This window comes from Cydia strobilella, chromosome 4, assembly GCF_947568885.1.
Source record: "Cydia strobilella chromosome 4, ilCydStro3.1, whole genome shotgun sequence".
Classification (NCBI taxonomy): Eukaryota; Metazoa; Arthropoda; class Insecta; order Lepidoptera; family Tortricidae; genus Cydia; species Cydia strobilella.
Window position 1 is genome coordinate 15,239,044 of NC_086044.1, and position 24,807 is coordinate 15,263,850.

The following is a 24,807-nucleotide window of genomic DNA, read 5'->3' on the forward strand; positions in this document are numbered from 1 at the left end:
GAGAGATGAATATTTATACTAATATTATAAATGCGAAAGTGTGTCTGTCTGGATGCTACCACTTAAACCGCTGAACCGATTTAAGGATGACTCACGTTAGACCGGGCCGGAGCTTCCGGCGCTTCGTTTTCTATGGAAAGCATCACGTGATCACCTGTCCTGTCATAGAAAAGTAAGCGCCGGAAGCTCCGGCCCGGACACGGCCCGGTCTAACGTGAGTCATCCTTTAGTTGGGCATAGAGATAGTTTGAGTCCCGGGGAAGGACATATTATGCCGGAAATCATCCCTAAAGAGAGTGAAAAGGGGGGTGGAATTGAGAGGTAATGAATTGCCTGATAATTGATATAAGCAATTAAGCTTATGCTCAAATTGAATGATTATAATTACACTTTATCCAGGCGCTACACTTACTCTAGCTGCTGTTGCTGATTCCACGCAGATGAAGTCGTGGGCAAAAGCTAGTTGTTAAATAAAATGAGACGCCGGCGGTAAAGGGTCAATATTAATTACATGCCGATTATTAATTCTGGCGCGAGCGAGAATAGTCTTGTTTCTAGTCCGCTGTTCAAAACTTAATTAGTATTTTAAAGCTTATTTGTAGCTATTTTTTTTTGGACGTATTACCCACCCACCGTTCCCGCACCCACTTTTCCATCTCGCTAACCCCACTAATCGGTTTCGAGATGAGAAAATGAATTCCGCTTGTTTTACCATGAATAGCTTACTCTAAAACTGAGTAGCTTTTAACGTTAAAGACCATCCTAACTGTGTAATAGCTTTATCTGTAATGTATTATGTACTAGCGACCCGAGCGCTTCACACGAGTAGTTCAACTAATTTACACAAAACCTTTACAAATTATACATATAAACCTTCCTCTTGAAACACTATCTATTAAAAAAAAACCGCATCAAAATCCGTTGTGTACTTTTAAAGATCTAAGCATACATAGGGCCAGACGGACGGACAGACAGCGAAAAGCGACTTCGTTTTATACTATGTAGTGACTTAGTAAAATTAAATAAGCCTGTAGTTAGGTAGGTACCAGCAAGCGGAGCAATGACGCCATTACCTATTATCAAATATCGACTTGTTTACTGTATTATAGTATATTAACGCCCGGGAATTGTATATTGGTTATGATATATAGTTGTGTTATTACAGCGCTGAATTATCTTTAGCCTTCACTTCACCTCATGCATGATTTGGCGTTGTGCTGTTGCTGTTGCCATGATGTGCATCAAAACTTATTTGCCAGAGGTAGTGCGCCCCCTTTGGATGCGTATGTAGGAGAGATAAATGAATTCGCTCGCGTTATACATACACATACTTAGGCTACCTAGATTTTCACGGCATATTTTCTGGAATACCCAGTAGTCATCAGAGGCACTGGTTTTTAAACAACCGGCTGGCACGGCTAGCGCGGGGACTCGAAGGCAGTACGACATGCGAGACTACTTTCTTGGAGTAACGGGTCGGCCGGACGGCCCGCAGTCCGAGTGTGCGGTGTGTGACACACTTTTGCGTTCTCAATTTTTAATTAAAACTGAAATTTGTGGAGACACGTAAATAGCTATGTAAAATTAACTGCCTTATAGCATCTATTAAAGCATAAAAATGGGAATGGCAGTAGAAAACATTGCTAGTACGAGTAAGTAGTATTAAATTAACTTATGGTGCAATCTTCGTTTTCTTGCAAAGTGACCTGCAAAGATACCTACTTAATCTGAATACGAACAAAAGACGGACAGAAACCTGATATTTATTAAAATTATTACACTTTACTAAAAGAGAAATATAAAGAAACCCCAAAATGTGAAAATGAACAGATACTAAAAGTGGTAATTAGGAATCATAATTTTTTTCAAACATGCAATGAAATATCGTCCTTATGTGCGTCAAAACAGGCTTCAAAATATCACGTTTCGGGCGGAGCAACTCGAGAGAACTGTAAAGGAATTTCGTACGAAATTGAAGGCCTAGGCCGGGAAGTAATTTTTTTTAAAACTTTAATGTAAACATGGCGTCTGTGTTCATGCGAACAGGCCAAACAGCTGATTTTTTTTTCAGTCGTAGCGCAAAAATAATCAAATTTTCGTTCCCTCGTAAGCAACCCTTAATTTATATTAAAAAAACGCAAAAAAAAACAAAAACAAATCTTTATTCTTCTTATCTATTATCTTTATTAAAAATAATAAAATTTTCGTTCCCCTCTAGGTCACCCTTTTTATAAAAAAAAAAATCTTTATAGGGCTGTATCTCCTAAACCATGCGTCGTAGCGCAAAAATAATAAAATTTTCGTTCCCCTTTTTGAAACCCCAAAGCAATATACAAAAAACACAATGAAAATCAAAAAAGAAAAAGAAAAAGTAAATAAAAATCTTTATAGGGCTGTATCTCCTAAATTAAATTAAATTGTCATTTATTTCAGGCCTAATACCCATATGTGTTAGTAACTTACATAGCTAATAAAAATAATGTTAGTACAATTACAAAACAAATTAACATGCAAATTAACTAATGACTAGGAGCTAACTTAGGGCTAGGACACACCGGATGAGCCTTATAAATCTAACATATCACCACAAATTATCATCATTTTTGACTAGAAAATGCAACAAATAATTAAAACTCAACACAATACAATTCAAATTAAATAATTAAATTAAAAATTCAATAAATAAAATTTAATAATAATTAAAATTACAATTATTCACATTTGTCAAATTTTATAAATTAAAAACACAAAAAATATTCAATAGATAATAAATGCTAATTAAGACAACGCAATCCGGAGTGTGTTACCAGTTATAATTTACAAAGCTGGAGTGCATATTAATCCAGCTTTGGAGCATTCAAACCTAAACCATGCGACGTAGCGCAAAAATAATAAAATTTTCGTTCCCCTCTAGGTGACCCATAATTTATATTTGAAAAAAAAAAAAACCAAAAAAATCAACAAAAAAAATCTTTATAGGGCTGTATTTCCTAAACCATGCGTCGTAGCGCAAAAATAATAAAATGTTCTTCTTTTCTTGATGGACTTGAGGGCGGTGTTGCCCGTAGCCAATGTCACGTAAAAGGGTAGGAACAAAATAAATGCTCTTAGAGCACGACGCTGTTCGGTGGTTGTTGTAGTTGTCTCGTAAAACCGATAGCTGGATTTTACGAGAAGCACGTGGACTACCGGCCGTTGACTCCAAAATGGTGGTTAAACACGCTTTGAAATTAATTCTTCATTCACTGCACACTACCACATTAGATTATTGTATAATAAAGCTATCGATATTACAATTTAAACAATATTAATGAGCAAAAAACAAAGGAATTAATCACGAGGCTACCATCAAGATGGCGTTCGAACCGGAAGTCAACAAAATGTTCGTTCCCCTCTAGGTGACCGTAAAAAAAAAACATATAGGGCCGTATCTCCTAAACCGTGCGTCTTAGCGCAAAAATAATCAAATTTTTGTTCCTCCTCAATACTCCACGCACTGAATAACCTATCACATTAAGACATGAAATAATCATCATCATCATCATGTTTGTATTATTATTTCATTGCATGTTTGAGAAAAGCACTATACATACCTCGGCGTGAAAAAGGGTTGCCGGCCTCTATTCGGCCGGCAACCCCTTACTTCACGGCCTCTGTAGTAATGTAATGTACTAATACTACAACTTCATAATCATAACGTAACTCGAGAAGTTACACAAGGAGATATATTAAGTATATGTTTGTAACATACATTTCCGGCACATAATCTTAGGTCATGATAACGCTCACTGTTCAGGTAATACTTTATCTCTGCGATCGTAAAGTGTTTCTCGGCGTGTCGAGTGTGTGGGTCTTCGTTCGATACGGTAGAGTAATGCTGTTTCCGTGAGCTGATGCTAGATAATCCCGCGACGGGCTTCAAGGGCTGACTTACCTTATCCGATCTCTAAAAGACTTCACTGCGTAACTTAAGTATTACATAGTGGGTATTAATATCTTACGCACCCGCCAGTTTACCTACATATTACTTACTATTGAACTATTATTACTAACGTATAGAACCGGAGCAGAAAATCAATATTTTGCGCCATGATTTGCTGCCGATTTGGCATCAAACCATAGAAGCGAAGCGTGAATCTCGCGACTTAAACTCGTAAGCGCCATGAATTTTACGGCGCTTACGTTTTGATCGCGTGGTAGGTAAAGGTTTTGATTGCGACAATTTCATTGTTTGGTATGGTATGTCGTTTCTATAGTAATAATAACTCGGTGACACTTACAGTCTAAATGGATATGGGCATGCTATGATGAGTATTAATATAGCAGCACAGATCGAATTTTAATTTGAGTTGGAATTCTAAATAGAGTTAGTAGTTTCGTTTGCCAGAAGTAGCATGTAAAGATGCATCTTTATTATTGCAGTAAAAACTAGAAGCAAAACCCGATGCAATTGTATGAGTAGCAGTCAGCGACTGGCTAACCACAGCTAACTAACGATCGGTTGCTGGGCAAACATTTTTCTTAAATTATTGAGCGCGCCGACGGTTTTACTCGACCGCACCAGTATAAAAATCATCTCTGATTACGCGAAACTGTTGTGAATTGTGAGGTCTCACTTAAAGTGGTCGCCGGTCGTATGTACAAGTGATTGAAATAACAGCCAAGTCGCGAGTCACTTTCGTCTGCTAATGAGTACTAATAAGGGCGCCGACGCGGAACCGACCCCGCCAACGCGACCTTCGGCTGCACCTGGTCTAGCGCGGCACGTATACTATAGGTGCACGACACGGCATCAGCAGATGGGCATGAGATTAACCTACAAGTCGTTAGGCTGCCTACGCGTTGGCCGAGTGAACACTTGCGAGCAACTGCGCATTGATAGATGGATTACTGTTCATCTATCATGTGCTTCTATTTTTATAAAATTACTACTGAATAGGAAAATGTTATTTCGTAGTGTGTGGATTAGCTCTAACAAATATTTCGTAAAGTATGATTAGATTTGTTGTTGTGTAACTGTTTTAATCCTGCTACATGGATGAGTTCACTAATCAACATTAGATAGGATTTATTTATAACTTTGTAATATTTATGTCTATTGAGTTGTTAGTGTCAAGAGTGACTATAAGTGGTCGAACTAAATAAAACATACATACAGACACTAAACAGTCTGTATGTTATCTTTTAGTTACATCATTTAAATTAGTACCTACTAATAGCAATTAGGAAAGAAAATGAAGTAAGTTATTTACCGAGGTACGTTATCATGCACGCCGAGTAGCGTGTAAAAAGCGCAAGCCTTTCGCCAAATCTGTCTACGGTCCGCCGCCATTACTAAATGAATTATTAATCATAGACAAACGTAGTTCACTGAACTCCTTTAGCTCTAAATTAGTGGCATGTCACTTAGGTACGTATTTAAGCGGGCCATCATTCAAACTGGTCTAAAATAATCACCTAGGCAAGAATAGTTACTTGTACAATGTACAACAAGAGAGCAAAGTTTGATATTTCTTCGAGTGCTTATTTTGTCTCGTGCAAGCGATCTTTCCCTTCTATAATTTAAAATCTTGAGCGTAGTAAGGAACTCAAAAGCGCACGAGATTTAAATAACTTTGATCTCACGTAGTACACACAACTTTTCACCTCAGCAGTGAGAACATATTAGACAACCTGAAAAATTTAATCCTTTGTCATCACTTATTCACTCCTGATTTCTTAAGATTTTCTTACAATTAAGTTTAATTACCGCAATTAAACACAAAAACAGAACGAAATCAGTAAAATAATATGGAAATACCGAACATCACTTGACACTTCAATCGACTTTTTTTTTCTAAAAAAAACTGTAAGATACGGTCCGTATTGCGGATCCTTACAATTTGTCAATAAAATACGTAAAATATAGTGTTTTTATCTAATTTAAAAATTTATTTTCATTAATTAATTATTAAGAATTCATACGTGTTTTGGAACGATGCGTTCTGACGTTTTTCGGGGGTCTAATATAAACCGTCAATATACCGTTGAGTATCGTTTGAACTTTTTTTTGTCTTTTTTTTGCTAACGATGTGAATGGGACATGGGTATTAGGCCCCGCATGTTGAAATGACATTTGAATTTAAAATCACTTGAATGTTATTTTGTGTCACTCACTGAGCAAAATGCGATTTTGCTCACTGTTTTTAAGTAGCAAAGTACCCATGTTCTAGCTGCTGAGGTGAAAAATAATTTGGCACCGAAAATGTAATTAAAATGGAAGTTTGCGTGTGATGAGGAATTTCTATTAATTGTGGTATCTTAATTCAGCGGGTTAGGTTAGACTACTAAAGAAATACCTAAACTTTATTTTATTTTATTTATTATCTCTAACGTAGATAAAACAGTACTTAACGAAAAGTAAACCGCCGTTGTCGGAGACTTAAATCTACGATAGCCACAATTTAGCTATGACTGACAAGTATTTTTTTTTCTAATATTTCTAATTTTAATTATTTCACAACATTATTTAGCTATCAAATAGCATCAAATAGTTATATTTGTGATATGTAGGCATTTTCGTATAACTGCAGTGTTAAAAAATGCTTAATAACAATCTTGTTGCTTTGTGTAATAAATTGCTATTGTTTCCCCACAAATGAAGGCCTTCCATTAATAGTTAATCGAGGAAATGTAGGATTAAGAGTAGGCTAGGGTAATAAAATAAAGACTGAAAATACAGGCGTCAATTACGATTCGCATTTAGTAATACTGGACCGGATAAAATACATACTTACTACCTCTGTTTGATATGTACCTAGTAAACTAGCCTTAGCTTTAACACATGGCACTGGACATGAGATTATATAGGTACTGGAACGTTTCCAATTGATGCCAGTTAGTATAAACACGGCGCTCCAATTCCGTAGCCAAAACTACGAATAAATATTAAATCAGGAACGGAAACAAAGGCACTAACACGCATTTATCACTTTTTTAAGTCAAATTAATCAAATACAAAATTAAACTAGAACTAACATTTTAAAAATAACTAGTAATTTTTTGCTGCGAAATATTATTTAGAAAGCCAACATCAATATGGTTTGAATGTAGGTACTTATGCAGATAATAGATAGAAGACCAAACTGAAGATTGCTTTTTATATGTAGCTATGTGTGATGTTGATGACACACGCGTACGGCCGAACTGCTGGCCGGCTTCTTAAATATCAAGCAAAAACCTCCGCTGGCGGAACCGTACTCCCGACCAGCGACCACATTAACCTCACTTTGGAAAGCGTGGAATGCTGTTTTGGCCTATCGAATGCATTCTGCTCTTAGGTAAATAATTTGTTTAAATTAGAAATTAGCCTGCTTCGCTTCGTCTCCATTAATAGACTGGAATTGTAAAATGAATTAGAAATGGTTACGTTTCTCTTAAAAATGCTAGAAAATTCTTAACAAGCCTATTTTCGATATCAGAAATGATCGAGAACAAAGCAGAACCTGAGAAGCAGTTAGGCAGCCCAAGCTTAGCGATTTTGATAGCCCAGACGGTGCAACTGTTAATTAAACGTCACAATTTCATGTAAGTTTGACGTTTAAAATAACACTTGCACGGCCTGGGCTACGAGTATCAAAATAGTTCCCAACCTAACTTGGTCAGACTACACGATTGGTTTGTTGTTTATCGCAGCTTGCATGATGGTAATGCACGGGAAACAGAATATTATAAGTAGTTGCTAAAGTAACTACATTGTTGCTCGGCCACCAGTTACTGATAAAATAAAAGCTCGCCAGAACATCAATTAACGAATGCCACCACACTTGGCTCATCCTCGGCGCATTCCCGATAACCGTTAGTAATGGACTGGACAAGACACAAACCAATTAACAAGTTGTTTCCACCAAGTGGTAAGTGGCCTCTTGCCCGGAGGGACTGGTGATGACGTCACTGTGATAGCTAAACGCCAGCGTCGGCATCGTTAAAAATAAATTTAGGTGAGGTATAGGTACTACTATATGTTATATATCGGTTAAACATAATACTAAATATGCCTAAGTTGAATGGCTTAAAAAGGACGTGTACCTAGGACAAAAACTGCGCCTGAAGTTATAAACCATGTCTTAGGTAAACAGCATAGGTACACGGGAAGAGAAAGAGTTGAAGGGCCTAGACCTATTTGATTTTTGACGTGAAATTAATTTTACAATATTATTAAGAGACGTACCTAAATTTCAATTTGCAACTTTAAATATAGAGACCAACTTTTTTGAATATAATTTATTAAAATATATAACAAAATCATTTAAATTGACGAAGTACGAACCTACATACATATATATATATATATATATATATGTGTCGGTATATTATAATTCTTGTCTTATCATACCCGTAGTACATTGTTTGCTAAATACGTTAACTCGATCCAAATATTGTGGTTAAAGTACCTGTTCTAATACGATAGTGTGTTACATAATGAATAATCATGATAGAAGTAGGTTAATAATACTCCATGTACCTAATTAAACTAAATTGAATTAAAACAATTAAAAGATTGCTCGCAGTGTCGCTAATAGATATGAAACAAATGTCGTTTTAGATTATTTTAAATCGGGTCACTCACGTATTATTAAGTCGAATAGCTCGTTTTATCTTCACTACACATTAATATGTCACATAGTGTCATGTTGACAATGAAAGGACTATATTATCACTATTATCAGCTAGCTGTTAGGATGCTTTGTGGATTCGAATACCTAATAATAATTATTATTGTTATGTGTAGAGCACGACGCGGTTATGTGAGTCGTTATGTAAACTATCGTTATGCGAGTTCATTGTTTAGAGTTAGGTAGCGTGTTGCTATGGACGTTATTATAACCATAACTAGGGCATTTAAACACTGTCTTGGACAGTAAACACCAGCTGAAAACAAGCATTGCCCCAAAGCCAGTATTGGCATATACGGAACCAAGAAATTTGTAGCGCGGGTGTAAGAAATGTGGCACCTCCTTATCTGATTTACGATGTTCACTGCAAGTTTTTAACCGTAGCGATTGAATAGGCGGTATATATAATTTGTCTAAGTTGAGCAACCGATACGATGATAGCGACATAATAATAACCCATAATAAGTAAGTAATTGGTACCCATAAGTAGTAATTTGCCCTTTGATTATTGATTACAGATATCACAGATCACAGGTCAAATTATGTATAGATAGCTGATAAATAGGAATAAGTCTGAATAACAACACACGCTCTAAAACTTCCGTTTGCTTCGTACGGGCTGCTTTGTGATCCTGGCGAGATGGCGTCAATCAATAGCCCCCCCTGTGCTGTGCTGGGATTCGCCGGGTCCGGGCCAGGGAGGGGAACAAATGTGGATAAATGTTATTATATTACGTTACGACCTAGCGAATATTTACTGCAACCGTTTTTCTCAAGTTTCCATTTTTTTATATTTTATTCAGTATTTAACCCTCCGCGCACATGTATTGGTAGGCGTTTTCTTTTTAGCTTCTATGGTGAGTGTAACCACAGAATGTGTAACTTGAGTTAACATCTTATGTTGAATTACCGTTCAGTAAGTCAGTATTGTAATGAAACGAAATCATTTAACATTTTCCGTCTGTTTTGTGGCGGTCGCTAACCTCCAATAAGTATGTCCTTCGAAGGCCGCAAAAATATGTTACACGCTCTTATGGCTCTACAAAGCAGCTCGTGTAACATATATTTGCGGCCTTCGTTGAGTAACATATTATCGCAGGTGACTGTACCTATAGTTAGATATGAGTTATGGTTACCTTGCTGAGTAAAATGAATAGGTGTTTACAATAGTATTTTATACAATCGTGATATAATGGAGAGCTTTTCAGTCGAGTACCGTGTTAAGGCCACGAAGCTTGTATACAATACTTTTTCTACGAGTCAACAAAAATAATACTTTAAACTAGGTAAACAAATGCAGCCGCGATACCTTCATACTCGTATGCGCCCCGGCCGCCGGGGCCCGGCGGGTTGGTTAACGACATCTTCTCGTAGCTCATAAGGCCCTGCGGGCGCAGCATGGTTCCATTTTTATCGCCTGTCACTATGCCCGTCACGTTCGCATGGTGACAAAAACAAGCGATAAAAATGCGACAGTGCTACCGCCGCTGGTAGTGCTGCTTGCTAAATTAAATTTTTATTTTTCTTGATTTTGGCCACCGTAGCCTATGGAGACTAACAAGCAACGCTTAGCGGTTTTCGTAGTCTATGGATGTTGCTATATTAAGGGTGTCACACGCGCGTTTCTGACGACTATACTATACGACTTAAAATAAATAATTAATTTGAGCTATAGTTTTGTTTCGTCCTCTAGTCCGCGGCGAGTTGTGATTGGTTAATTTCATTATAGTTGACTAAACCGTTTCGAAATGAATATTAGTTGAGTTGGAAGCCCATACATGAAAAGTACCCAATTACAGTTTGGTATACGAAATCTTAATTCAACCATTACAGTCGATGGTACAAAAAAAATATGTATTCTGACTAAGTATCTAATGATAATATAAGTGCAAACAAATTATCATAATCATCAAAAGTTGTTCGGGGAATTCTTTTAATGTTTCGAATTTCGATACTAGTAGGAACTGTACCTAACGCACGCTATATAATGGATTATGTACTTATTAGGATATAGATATATGTGACAAAGTAATGATAATAGAAAGTATCGAGGAAATTAATCTTATCAGTGTTATTATGACTATCTTAATGCGTCAATACTAGGAACACGTTATGGTACGATGAATAGGTATTATTAGGAACGAAAGATCTTCAGGGATCCAATTTCCGCAAAAATGTGCGAGGGATGGGAAGTGCGAGTCGTCGTCGCCCCTGCAGAGAGGGGGTCGGCGCGGGGGTCGAGGGGGCGAATCGGGAGCGAGGGTGGCGGCTGCGGCTGCGCGGGCCCGGAGCCCTAGGGACGCGGCGCGTGGAACCCCTGCTTCCCGCACCCCGCCTAAGGCCCTCGATAGCACGATTAATAAGCACTCATTCAAGCTCCAACACGCGATTGTCGTCATGGCAACGTCGCAGCGCGATGGTCAAAAATTATGATTTGTCTGCTCATGACATCGGACATCAAGACAAAACAGTGACATAAGACATAACTTAGTTTACCGAATATTCATAGTAGCATTTTGTAGCAAAAAAAAATTCCTGATATATGACATCAGCACTTTTCACCCACGTGATCAGAAGTACCGTTCCGCTAGTTGTTAGGTTATAATAAGTTATAAATGAGTAAAAAATGCCCTCAGAACTTACCATTAGCGGAGCGGGCCGCCGGTGACGTGGCCTCCTTGCTTCGGGCGTTTTCCTTCTCCTTTCCATTGTTCCCTGCAAAAAATAAAACTTATATAGTATTTCTAGACTGGATTGCAAATCAATATCAAACGAGTAATGTAAACAAGGCCCCGGAATCATTACAAAATGGTAAGTAGTAGATAGATATATCTTTATATAATCTAACACCAAACCTCTATTTAGACCAGGGATCGTTACCTGTATAACTTAAAATCAAAATATCACGTAGCATTCGAAATATTTCTTTGATATTGTAGAAGTATTTAGGTAAGGACAATGAGTTATCAGATCACCTAAATGTCCTAAATGAAATGGAAAAATATTCATAAACAACCGAGATACCGAAATTGAATACCGGTTAATTTGTATGAAAAATATACCGGTATTCGATCCCTGATAGACATAACCGACTAAAACATGAAAGGGTTATGCGACGTTATGAATCAATTAGATATAAAACAGCTTGAATAGATATAAATGTCATTTGAACCGATCGAGTATAGTATAAATAATTATAAATATATGCATAGGTTATTTAATTAGTTTGCTGTCAGATAGATATTTGTATTTTATTTTATCATCTTCCGTATAATAAATAGCGCTCAGAAATAAATGTCTTGAAAGCTCCAAAATAAACACTTCGTTGGAATCAATCAGTCAACACAATGAAAGAGTCGGTAAGCTCATCAAGTCGTTATTAATTACTCCGTTGGTCGAGCCGATGTACAATAAACAAACAGACCTGTAAATTAATATCGCATCATGTAAGAGTGTATCTTCCTGAACGTCGTAAAGGTTATAATTTCTAAGAAGGCTATAATTTCTTAGAAATTATAACCTTTAGGGCCACTTGCAAATGTGTCAAATTGTACTGGTAACCATGGTAACTCCAGCTTTAACCGGTTAACCCCGGGTTAGTGAATAGTGCAAGTGACCCTTAGATATACTGCACTATGATCAGCGACAACTCATTATTGTATTGTATGCTTAATATTATACATATCTACTTAATAGCGTAAGATTTTTAACAATGCCGTATTACTTATATTGCCATGTAAATCTTGGTTTTTGTATTTTTAAGTTTCGGTCAAGAAAATTAGTGTAAGCAGTTAGGTATAATTAGTAGGTAGCTAAAAGTAACTGAAGGTTTTAAAATAGGGAAAACTGTAGTACCTAATTAGGCCGTCACTCTTTATTTTAATGCATACTTCAAACCTTTTTGATTATGCGAACAATTTTTCGTTAGGATAGGATCACCTTGAAATTCACACGGCACATTCTCCCAATTTTGGGTCCTTAGAGAGGTTTTGTATGAAATTCGTGATGTTAGGCTTTGGTTACCTTCTCTATTATTCGTCTTCGACTTGGCCACAATTCTTCCCCTGGTTGGCTAGCTACAATCCATATTCTAGATCATTCATTATGTGAATGCGGCCTGGAGGAAGGCACCCTTGATCACATTTTCTTTAACTGTCCCAATAGTCATGCCAGTTTTTCTTCCTGACTATATTCAACGTCCTATTTAACATAAACCATATTCTTACTTGGGTTAACACTCCCTTTGTTTATGTCCTTGCTAAGTTTATGAAAGATTTTAATATCAAGCTCTAGCCCCCTTCAAAAGTTTTTACCTGTTTGTTTATTCAAACTTTCCTCTAAGGTTCCTTTTAAAAAGAAAAAAAAAAGATGATCCTGATCCTGGCAGTTGGCTCATTACTTTCCTATTGGTTTTTCTGGACGCCCCTTTTTTCTATTTTTATTCTTATAGAAGTTCAGATTGTTCAACCGATTAAGCATCTACACGGTCTGGATCAAGTTCTGATACTAAAATTCTGCTCTCACAACCTTGATGCTGGCAAAATTGTCCCAAATGTCCCAATGGACAGATGCCATAAGAACCAAGAACTGAACTGAACCTACCCACTAACCCGGGGTTAAACCGTTACACTAGTGTAAAAATGGGGTCTCTATTGTTTCCCATACAGTTTTAAGTCATAAATTGTATTGTTTGTCCACATTTTCGTTAATCATAATTTGGTTTTTCTCAGAAACGCGTAACTTTTCAGGATTGCCATAAAACAAACCTATCTATAGGATAACCTGAGAAAAATCCTGAAAAGTTAACGGTTTCCGAATTATGACTAATGATAATATGACAATCATTACATTATGACTTTCAATAATTATGTCAAACAAAGGGACCTCGTAAAAATGTACTGGTAGGTAACCGTGATAACTCCAGGTTTAACCGGTTAACCCCGGGTTAGTGGGATGATGCAAGTGGCGCTAAATGTCCTTTTCTAACTAAGAAGTTAAGAACTTTCAGTGTTGCTATAAATGTTGAAATTAGAATTATTTAATCATTTTGTCCTGTAAGTTTTACTCGTAAAAGAACACGTAATGTTTCATGGAATTGATAAGTAACAAAAATATTTAATCATTTTATCAAACGAATCCGTCATGCATTTGAAATTTTGAACCCAAAAACCACACTTTTATCGGAAAACGAACTTTTTTCCTCCCACATCGTCGCTAGGCCCCATATAATACAACATAATATTATTATCAGCGATTTCCTGCCTTCCTGTTTTAATACATCGGCAGTATAACCGAGTTGGGCTTTAAATGACATCTAAAGTAGAGCCGGAAATATCTGGTCGCCGATAGAGCGGGAATAGCGTTGGAGATAGGCACGTTCCCGGGAGGATCCTTTTTGCCGCGGTGCCGTCCAACCGGTTCTGTTCTGAGCGAGCGTTCACCCGACTGCCGCCCGACGAGCCGAGGTCGGTCCATTCGCAGTTTCTACGTATGGCTGCTCCACTTCTTCCCAACAAAGCCCTTCTCTCAAGGGTCTATCATAAGAAAAATAATATGCAACTGTGTTTTAAGGGTTTTCCTACAATTTGCGCTGTCAACCTAGATTTCCATAACTAAAAATGAATAGCTATCTCAATTTCGTGCCGTTATCTGCATGTAAAGCAATCAAGTCCCTATCTCGGCAGCCATGTTGCCCCGCGTTATCGAGTGGCAATAGTTGTCGTACAGGTTAAACCGATTGCATCGAACCGAATCTTGCGAATTGTTTGAGGTTTACGTGGAGGCGGACGCGCCGACCTTGGCAGTGGCGTTGACTCGGCCGGCCTCAAATCCCGATACCAACCGTCGCGCCATAGGTACATTAACTTAACATATGAGCCACACTGCTAAGCGTACCCATCATGCCTTGTATTTAAAATTAAAAAGCCGTCCGTTAACATCCATCATTGGTGGTTAAGCTTAGTTTGGTTGGTACTCATCGGATACGGTAATTTTAGTAGGTACCTACCAATTGTTTTTATGACAGATTATTTGGTTTTGTAATTTGCAAGTAATGCTGTTTAATAAATCGCGTTACTTATAAAGCAAATGGTTGCTACGCCAACATAAGTAGAGTCAAAATCAGGATTATATTCATAATCATGGTGCCAAAGTCGTTACGTCGTTAGGTATCCTTAACATTTCTTGGTCAGCAGGGCTTCTTAAAGTGGGGTCCACGGACCCCTTAGGCCTTAGGGGGTAGCATGTTTATCAGGCGTCCGCAGTGGGTCGGTTACCTACTGTAAACATACCTACTTATTAGGAAATCTTGTAGTAAACTTGACGATACCTAAGTGTAATGAAACATAATAAAAGTACATTTTAAATTATTAAGTAATAAGGGTTTTTATTATTTTCCTAAAATATTTCTTCACAATTTAATAATCCTGATTGATTGTTTAAATTTTGCAACTGGTCCGTGACTTCAAAAGGTTTAAGAAACCCTGGCCTGCTAGCCTTACTAAATTTTCTCGAAACATGCTTAATTAAATAACTTTAAAAATATAACAGAAAAATAAATATCTTAGTAAGAATTATGATTACAGCTTCCCCAGTTCATTGAACGCTACACGGACAGGCGCGGGATGCAAATACATCATAAAGTTATTAATTGTTAACTCAAAGAACGATAATAAATGTACTCATTAAATAATTGTATTTTGTATTACTCGCACTTGGCCGGTTTTTAAGGGGCGTATTAGGTTTTGGCGTGTACTAAAGGACTGTGTTGAATTTACTTGGTTCTAAAAATTGATAATTATGCTAAGGTTACAACGATATGATGGAGGACTAGCTACAGATACTGCAGATCAAAATTTAAATGTCGCCACCGTTACTTAAACAATGCGAGAGAAAAATTTAAATTTTTCCCGCTAGTTGTCCGTTCATGATAAATAAAAAAAAGATTCCGACGAATTGAGAACATCCTTTTTTGAAGTCGGTTAATAAAATGTTCTTAAGAATATCGCATTATGTTGTCTATATATAATTATATACTCTTCGACTAGTTTTGAGGAACGCAAAAAAAAGGTTTAATTACTGGATTACTGCACCTAAAGTAAATTCAAAAGTAGTAATTAATTTTTTTTTGCGTTACTTTAAATTTGTCCATGAGTGTAGCTATGGAGGACATGGTAACGTTATATTTTCCTGTTTACTGGTCTGTTGGGATAATTAAACAAGTTTACTGTTAATGACTTTATTAAATAAAAACAAACAAAATACCCATCAATCGATTACTGGCGCGTTTTAAATAAAAAAACTAACCTCGTGATATGTCGATAATACATAAACAAAGCGATTATTGGCAAGTAACGGATTTAATAGATTAACGTTACCTAATCATTATTAAATGAATCTCGCGTGATAAATACGTGTACGTACTGGCAATACTTTAGTCCAGCTCCACCACACTAACAACCGTAACCCAAAAATACGGCAAACAAATGAACGAGTCCTGATGATTATAAACCAATTGCTTATGTTGTTTACGTAGTGTGTACGAGTATTAATGTCTGGTGAGGCTGAATTATACATAACATATGCGTTTAGTGACATTGGGACCTGTTTTCTCAGAATACGAACAGTATCTAGTAGGCAACGAGTTAGCCAAAGAGCCAATCAGACCGGAGTGCAGCACAGACCATATTGGATTACTACGAGGCCGTACCACGTCCGTACTCACGCGTGTGGTACCAAAGGATACCACGGCTAGGCACTGTATCGTCGCGTGCAACTTCGCTGTTATGTAGGTGTTCTATTTAATAATTTCCATAAAGATTCCGTATCAGCTCGTTTCAATTGATTGGTAGTTAGAAATGTTAACAAATGTTGGTGTCACCAATGTCACTATACAAGTGTCACTAAGGAATCTTACGAGAATGTACCTAATGTACCTAATGGAAACGCTGGTGCGTTTTCTGTCGGTGTTCTAAATGTATCACAAAAGAACGTTAAAACTAAATGCATGAGGACCAGCGGAGATCAAGATAACGGAACAGGTGTTCAATACGTCTGTTTGAAGTCACGCCACCACAGTCACGTTACAGGTAAATAGCTGTACTATAAGGATACTAAATATACCGATCAAAATGCACGTACCTACTAACAATTAGGTTACCTATTTAAAACCATAGGTACATATACGTACATTTTTGTCTGTACATATAACAAAGTTAACATTGACTTTAATATCAATTTATAATCACCAAAAATTAATAGAGACAAAATTACTTTTGCATTTATAAATACCTAGTAGTATGGATGGATAAATATAATATTGATGTACGGATGCATAGATACTGTGAGCTTGTTTGCGTTTAAATGAAACTGTTTTACACAAGTGTACTTCATGCTGCCATATGGTACGGACCGCGGATGGTTATGTCGAGTAATGTCGACACATTCATACTATAAAAGGAATCTTATGTTTTTTTAAGGTCATTCGTCTCGAACATTTTAAACGCGGCGCAAAACGAAGTTTAATATCATCGTAATATGTCGCAAATGACATTGACAAGAAGAATACCTAATACCAAGCAAGCTCATACGAGGATACGTTTGCTGGATTAAACACAATTTTTACAAGTATGTAAATTTAAACAAGTACGTAGATTAAATGTACCTACCTCACCTACTTAATTAAAACTTTTCCTTGGAATATGACGTCCATATCCATAGCAACATGACGGCAAGCAGTTTTCCCCGTTTAAAAATTTATTACAATTTTACAATTATAGTTAGTTTGTAACTTTGTATTGGTACGTAGGTATACTCTACACACGTAATGACTAATATTTGAAATAAAAACAGTTTTCCAAACATAAATAAGTAAGTAAAAACAAGTAAATTGTAGTGTTAAAGTATGCGAGTGTCTGATGTCATTCATACCGGATGTAGGTTGGTACATAGATTCGGGCGAAGACGGATGTATCGCCATTTGCATGCAAGCCGTGGGCTCGATTACAATGAACAGAGGCGAATGACAATGCTACAAGGGACAATATAAAAATGACAGTCTCCGAGCAGCTACCTATATCAAATTCGCAAAACATTCTTTCGCGTCTGTTAAGTCGTCCCTAGTATGTATTGACCTCGACACTACTAAGTGATTATGCGTAACATGGCTTCACACTTATACTGGTCTCCTGAAGCGAAGCACTCAATAGCCGAAGTAAAGTTAATAGTCTGCCGACATCTTACTCGCTGAGTCAGCGTTGAATTTCGCTGCGTATTGGTGTCATGGTGTGGCATGGCAACACCGTTACTTAAATATGCACAAAATATCGACCGGCCCTAGTTTTAACCTTTTTTATGTTGCTATTTTGTTATATAATTGAAGATACGGAATACAGACGATATTAATAGCAAATAGATAAATATCCACTATTGGTTGTTAATTACGCAATTTATTTAGCTTTTTACTTAGAGCATTTAATACGCTCTTAGACTTTTTAAGAAGACGTTGAGCCATTACTCGGTCTGTAGTGGAGAAGTTGGGCAAGATCTGGAAAGACAGGAGAACCAAAGCAACGAAGGTTCGATTAATGAGGTGCCTTGTCTTTCCTATACTTCTTTACGGAGCTGAATCCCGATCACTAAGACTACAAAACCGCCGGAAAATTGACGCCCTTGAGATGTGGTGCTGGAGACGCATGTTGCGAATCCCCTGGACAGCTTTCCGAAACAATGTGCCCATTTTAAAAGAAGGATAAGACAACGGCTTTCGTCGACTGTGCAATTACGAATTCTTAAGTTATTTCGTTATTTTAATTCTAATCCAGAAATATGGAATCATTGGAGAGGCTGGTAGTACAGGGCCAGATCGAAAGGAAAAGATCCAGAGGACGATCTCCTACGCGGTGGACCGACCTTTTAAAAATAGTGACGAAGTGGTGTCGTAGTCATTCGTGGTCGAGTGCACTCGCAACGCTATCAACCGTCAGAAATGGAGAGAGAGACATCGCAAGGGAAAGTTTAAAGTCCAACAACAAAACCGGAAATGAAGACCAGCCATGTGCGTCATCCAAAACAACCACGACCACTCTGACAAGAGTGTACGACTGAGAGCTCGTTCCCACTATGTCGGATGTCGGGACGATTTTTAATCGGGTGTCGGTGCCTCTGTTCACACTAGTCGGCTGTCGGCCACGACCGCAGCTGGTGCCATTTGAGGTTCTCATTTGACGCGCGGGAGGCACAGGGGGTGCGGCGTGGGCGGGGTCGGTCCGACATGCGACATCATGTGAACAGCGCCGCCGCCGACACGATTTTTTTCCGGACGGAGGGCTGACAAAACACACGATATTTTATGTCGGATCCGACACAAAATCGTTGTCGTTCGTGTGTGAATAGCTTCATATAAAATGTTCTGCCGCTACGACACCCGATTAAAAATCGTTCCGACATCCGACATAGTGGGAACGAGCTCTGAGAAGAAGAATTTAGCTTTAAATTTGGTATGAGTAATGAGTATGAATAGCTAACATACGAAGTAGAAAATTATTGTGTATTTCTGGGCTAGTAAACAAGTGAAGGGCACAGAATATAGCGACACTTCTTGCTACGTAAATACCTACTTAGAATAGATTGTACTTAACTAATAAACCCAAAATGTGCACAGCACACCACTCCTTTATTCGACAAGAAATGTAACCAGTCAAGATAACAATGATTAAGATAAAGTTTTCGATTACAACCTGTTATCTATACCGATACGGTGATAGCAGATTACGTTATCATCAACTAAATCAACTTTTCGATAGCCATGCTGTAACTCGTCCGCAATGTCTTTGAAATATCGGACTTGATTAAGCGTAACCAATTGCCGATGGTATAAGAGACGTATCACCACCGTAAACAAGTAGTGGCCAGTTAAAAATAACCAGCGAAGAGTTACAAATTTCGAAATCCTTAGGAAAACATTTTCTAAAAATAGATCTTTAACTGGCAACGTTCCGAAGAATTTTCGTTTCAGCCGAAAATATGAGTTCAATTTGAGGCGACGAAAAATGTTGTTAATACTTTTTTTTAATGCGTTTCAATTTGTTGCTGCCAGTAGTCAGGTGGTTTTGATAAAGACTGGAACTATTTACCGTAAACTTGAAAAGCTTGGCTTTGTGATTGTGGCAATGCCTAGTTGTTTCACGTAACTATAAATATCGTATAAAGAGGATCTCTACACTAAATAAATGGTATAAATGCTTTTTTAAATATGTCCAGAGCATAAATACGACACGATACGAAGTAGTCAGGCCGTATGTAGGGCGTAGCACTGACGGGTGGCGACTCGCTCTTGGCCCCGTGGCCTGACCGGTTGCCGTCTTTGGCAGCGACCGGTTCTACCGGCTTATTATTTACTGGGACTCAAGATAGATACTTTCTAACGTTCCAATATTTGCGTTCAATCTGAGCTCCGGCTTATCGCGAATCCGGTCGACGGTTAAACGAATGACGCACAAAGGTCGCGTTGGAACGGGAGATAAAGCGTTGTTATGGCTACGAGAATATGTCATTTATTAATCATGAAGTTCGTGAAGATTAGCATGTGAGTCCCCCATCCACCCTCATGTGAGTCACGCGTCACGCCTGGACTTTTATTCCCATTGCTTTTCCGAGTGTTCGACTGTAAATCTGTCTGAGATCCCTGAATGCGCATATACATAGTTGTTACCTACATAACTCATGGTCACAGTTAACGCTGGTTATACTCCACCGAACGCTTGGCAAGTGATAGAATACAGGTTCTTCAAAGGCAACTTCTGTGATTCACTGCACCGCGCCATGCTATACGATTATGCACATAGTAATTGATGTCGCAGGTAACAGAATCGCTATTGTATGCTATTCGCTATTGTGCTGCTGAAGTTTTTAGGCCCTCGCGATTGTTAGCGCCTTATTGTTGTACGGTTTGGATGAGTCGATCTATTTCAATTGGAATAATATCAGAAGTAAGAGGCGCGACTTGGATCGACGGTTAGATAGAAGTGTTTTAAATCACAGGTAATGATTAATCCAACAATCCGTATTCATTAAAGAATATTCAACATGTAACGAATAATACCTAACACGGAAACAAACAAAATAAGTATATAAGTATATAGTACTTGTACCTATAGCTGTTTTCCTGTTAGACTTGCATTTGGCCGACTCAAACGTACGTATAAATTACAATATGAATTTAATGCGTTTGTTACGGTAATGTAAAAAAAAACACTAGAAAAGGTATCTCAAAACATCTTAATACTTTAATCGCGTCTGTTTTGACTATAAGTAGCTACGTACCTACATATTATGCACCTGTTTTTATCGCATAATAGCGCTAGGTACAGTTTTACACTATTCATGCGTTGCTATACCAAGGTTTGGATAATAATATGGATAGTAACGTACTTTCTTGATGACTTCATTGATCACATTGTGACTAAACAGCGGCGTGACATACCTGTGGCGCCATCTAGTATGTGCACTAGGAACTAGTTTTTGTTGATGACTGAAGATGTCCGTTTAAAATAATTTTGTAAAAGGTTGTTGATTCTAGTTTCCGAGTTACGGGCAGTAGAGAAAACTGGAAAAACTTGCCGAAAGTCGATTTTTTACAAAAATTGATACAACAATACTCTAAAGAATCTGTGACTTCTATGATTGCAACGCTTAAACTACCAATTTAAGCACCTTTTTTGGGCCTCAAAGAATTGTTTTATTGTTTTTGTTTTATTTGTGAAAATCTCCTGCGGGCTTACAGGTGACCCCAAAACGCTCACAAGATAGTAATATTATGTAAGAGATAAAATAACTATACAAATAATGTCAACCTACCTAATAAATACATTAAATAACACAATTATATAAAATTAAATTCAATTACGCCAAATTACAAGTGAAATGTGAAATTACAATTAAATCAAATTTCGGGAATAAATATTAAATTACGTCAATTTATAGGCAAATTATCAACTGAATTACAATTAAATCAAAATAAATTTAAATAAATTTAAATTTAACACACAAGAACACAATTATTTATTTACAATGAACGGGCTAACAGGTTTACAAATAGAACTATTTTTGTTTTTAAAAGCGCCATGTTATCGGCAAATACATCAGCGTCTTGGATCTGTGCAAGCAACTCATTTATCAGAGCAATGGCTCTGGCAGTAGGTGCGTTGAAGGCTTGACGGGTTCGAGTTTTACCGGCTGTAACAGCAAAAAGATTTCGCGCGCGTCTCCCTTAGCGGCCTACCGCGCTCGTGAAATTGTTGCAAAAGTGACCGCTATCAGCTTTAAATAATAGTTCCTAATCTCTCCGGTGGCGCTAGTTAGGCTCTGGGACATGAGTATAACATGAACCATATAAGGCAACAAATAATCCGACCAAATTACGTTAGTTGTTTTTGGTAGTATTTCGGTGTATGGTGGCGCCGCCTAATTACTGTTTTTTGATGGACACTTTTCATACATAGAGATTTCGCTCCTTTATACTACTCCATGGGTACAATAAAGATAGGTATACAAAAACGAAAAAATTAAAGCAGGATTATTAACCTGTACCTAACTATTTACTTAACTACATCATTGCAGAAGCCAAAGACTTGTAATATTCTCGCAATGTGTAATAGTATTTTTCTCAAACATGCATTGAAATATTGATATTATGGGCCTTAAAAAAATTAATGAAATTTCATTACAAAATTGCAGGCTTTGGCATAATGCTCTTTTTAGGGTTCCGTACCCAAAGGGTGAAAACGGGATCCTATTACTAAGACTTAGCTGTCAGTCTGTCCGTCTGTCACCAGGCTGTATCTAATGAACCGTGATAGCTAGACAGTTGAAATTTTCACAGATGATGTATTGCTGTTGCCGCTTCGTCTATTCAATTCGGCCGGCAACCCCTTCTTACTTCACGGCCTCTGTAGTAATGTACTATTTTTTAAAGAATGTGTTTTCATCATTAGATAGCTTATGGTGTGTAGTTTTAGGAACTAGTAATGACTGCTTATCGACAAAGTGGGAGTGTGGGACCTTCAACCAACATTTGAACATTGGCAGTATTGGCAGCAACGCAACAACACTACATTTTATTTATGGCATCTATTAGGTTTGGATTCTATTCTAGGGATAACATTAACGTTTTTGTAATCCTTTTCACTTTTTTCCTGTGTCATGTGGTGGTAAATAAAAAAAAATATACAGGACGAACTTCCCGCATAAGTTTTCGGTGCTCATCCCATTCGTTTTTTTTTAAGTTAGGTAAAAGATTGAAAAATATGTTGACTGTCCAGTAAGCTACAGTCACATGTTTATTTATGAGCCATAGACCACGGCACCGTTATCCGTTAATTACTTTACTAATTAAAATGTTTTTATGACTAAGTTTTCAGCTTGATGAGAGTTTTTAGCAGACGTATTTAACTGACACTTAATTTGTCTAATTTTCAAATGCGATCTAGATTTAACTGATGTATTTTATGTTCTAAACTTGAATTTAACGGAAATACTGTAGAAAAATTGTTAACTAGTGCTAACTTGTGGGTTTCCTCATAATTTATAACATAACATAACTGAATAAATAAAATGTTGTTTGTCGAGTCATATCCAAGTCCATCAATTGCTTCTTCCTTAATATGGTTTATAGGAAAACTATTTCTATGATAATTACCAGGATACATACACGATTAAGTTCAAACCTCGCATTAGAACTAACATACCCATGGAATTTTGTAATGCATTTTGTAGGTATTTTGTAATGTACAAAAAGTTGAATAATATAATTAAAATAGTGTTTGTCGAGCCATATCCTTTGTTTCTCTCTTATAAGGCAATAGGAAAAACTATTTCAAATTCCGGCCACATCACAATAACGATCAAGGATAAATATGCGATTAGGTTAGAACATATCTTCGCATGTGGTCTAACGGCTACCAGAACAGTCATGGCATTAGTCATCGGAATGGTTATAATTAACCTAACAGAGAATTTCGACATATTTACGTTCGCTTAACGCATACCCCAGCGTGCCATTCTATCTTATTGATAGGCGTTGACGATGTGCCTAAGATTTTCTTAGTTCTTAGAAGGCTTTTGTATTGGTGACATTTTAGTGTAACCTTTACTTCGCCGAAGACGTTTAAATAATGTTTTATTCGCGAAATTATTTGTTTGCTCCATATTTAGTTTTATTCCCTGAAACAATAGCTAGAAATTCTGATGAGTGCTGCATGATGTACCTATAGCAGTTATGAAGACAAATAAAATATGTACACATCATAATTTGTAATCTCAGACGTAATGTACGGCCAAGATGAGTTTGGCCCGATATAACAGCTGTACGTAATACAACCATTATCATAGTTATTGTAATGTATTTTTAACTTATTACTATCTTTGTCTTTTGTATGTTTTATATTAATTATGTCGTTATTCTTGTTACCTGTCGTGATTGTTTCACCGGATGGTCTCATCGGAAGATCAGCGCTGGAAGTCGCCAGCAACATGCTGAGGTGAGACTATTTTGTGGAACTTTCTCCTGTTTATGTTTCTCTGTTGTGTATAATCCCCCAGATTATACAAAACAAAGAAACAAAACGGCCAAGCCACATATTTTGACTAAGGTGTAGAGTTTGTAAAGTTAGGGCTTGTAGAGTTATAAGCTTGGAGCAGAAATCTGATAACTTTTTGACAGTGCGAGCCTTATGGTTTCGTCATGGCAACATTTTACTTGAAAATGTTTTTGGTGGTATTTTCCATTTTATGTTTGTGCTAAAAAATAAGTTATTTCCATTCTATTCTATTATTCTGTTCTTATAATTAATGAATTACCTCAAAAATTAGGTATCTCTTACGCGAGCAGCGAGCCTGACATTTCACTCGTCACGTCTCGTGGTCTCGACGAAAGAGTGGCTAAGTAGATACCTACTACCGAGTGACAACTCTATCGAGTGATATCACTAGTTGTCACTCGGTCGGCATGTATTGCAATATTTTCCAACCGGCGAAATTAGTAGACGCTTACATTTTCTTCCTTAATTTTCAGTTTAATGTTAAGAACTTATGTTAGAATTGTTTAATAAATAAAATACGATAACAATCCCAGAGTTGAAGGAAAACAAGGCTACAA

General features: G+C 37.2%; 1 protein-coding gene across 2 annotated transcripts in view; it reads right to left on the reverse strand.

Moving 5' to 3' along the window:
* LOC134741043 (uncharacterized) overlaps positions 1–24,807 on the reverse strand; it is a 198,108-nt gene that overhangs the window by 8,151 nt on the left and 165,150 nt on the right. For both annotated transcript variants that reach the window (XM_063673787.1, XM_063673788.1), the window contains one exon: positions 11,298–11,369. In XM_063673787.1, the coding sequence (XP_063529857.1) occupies positions 11,298–11,369 (72 nt within the window). The remainder of the gene's footprint in view (positions 1–11,297; positions 11,370–24,807) is intronic.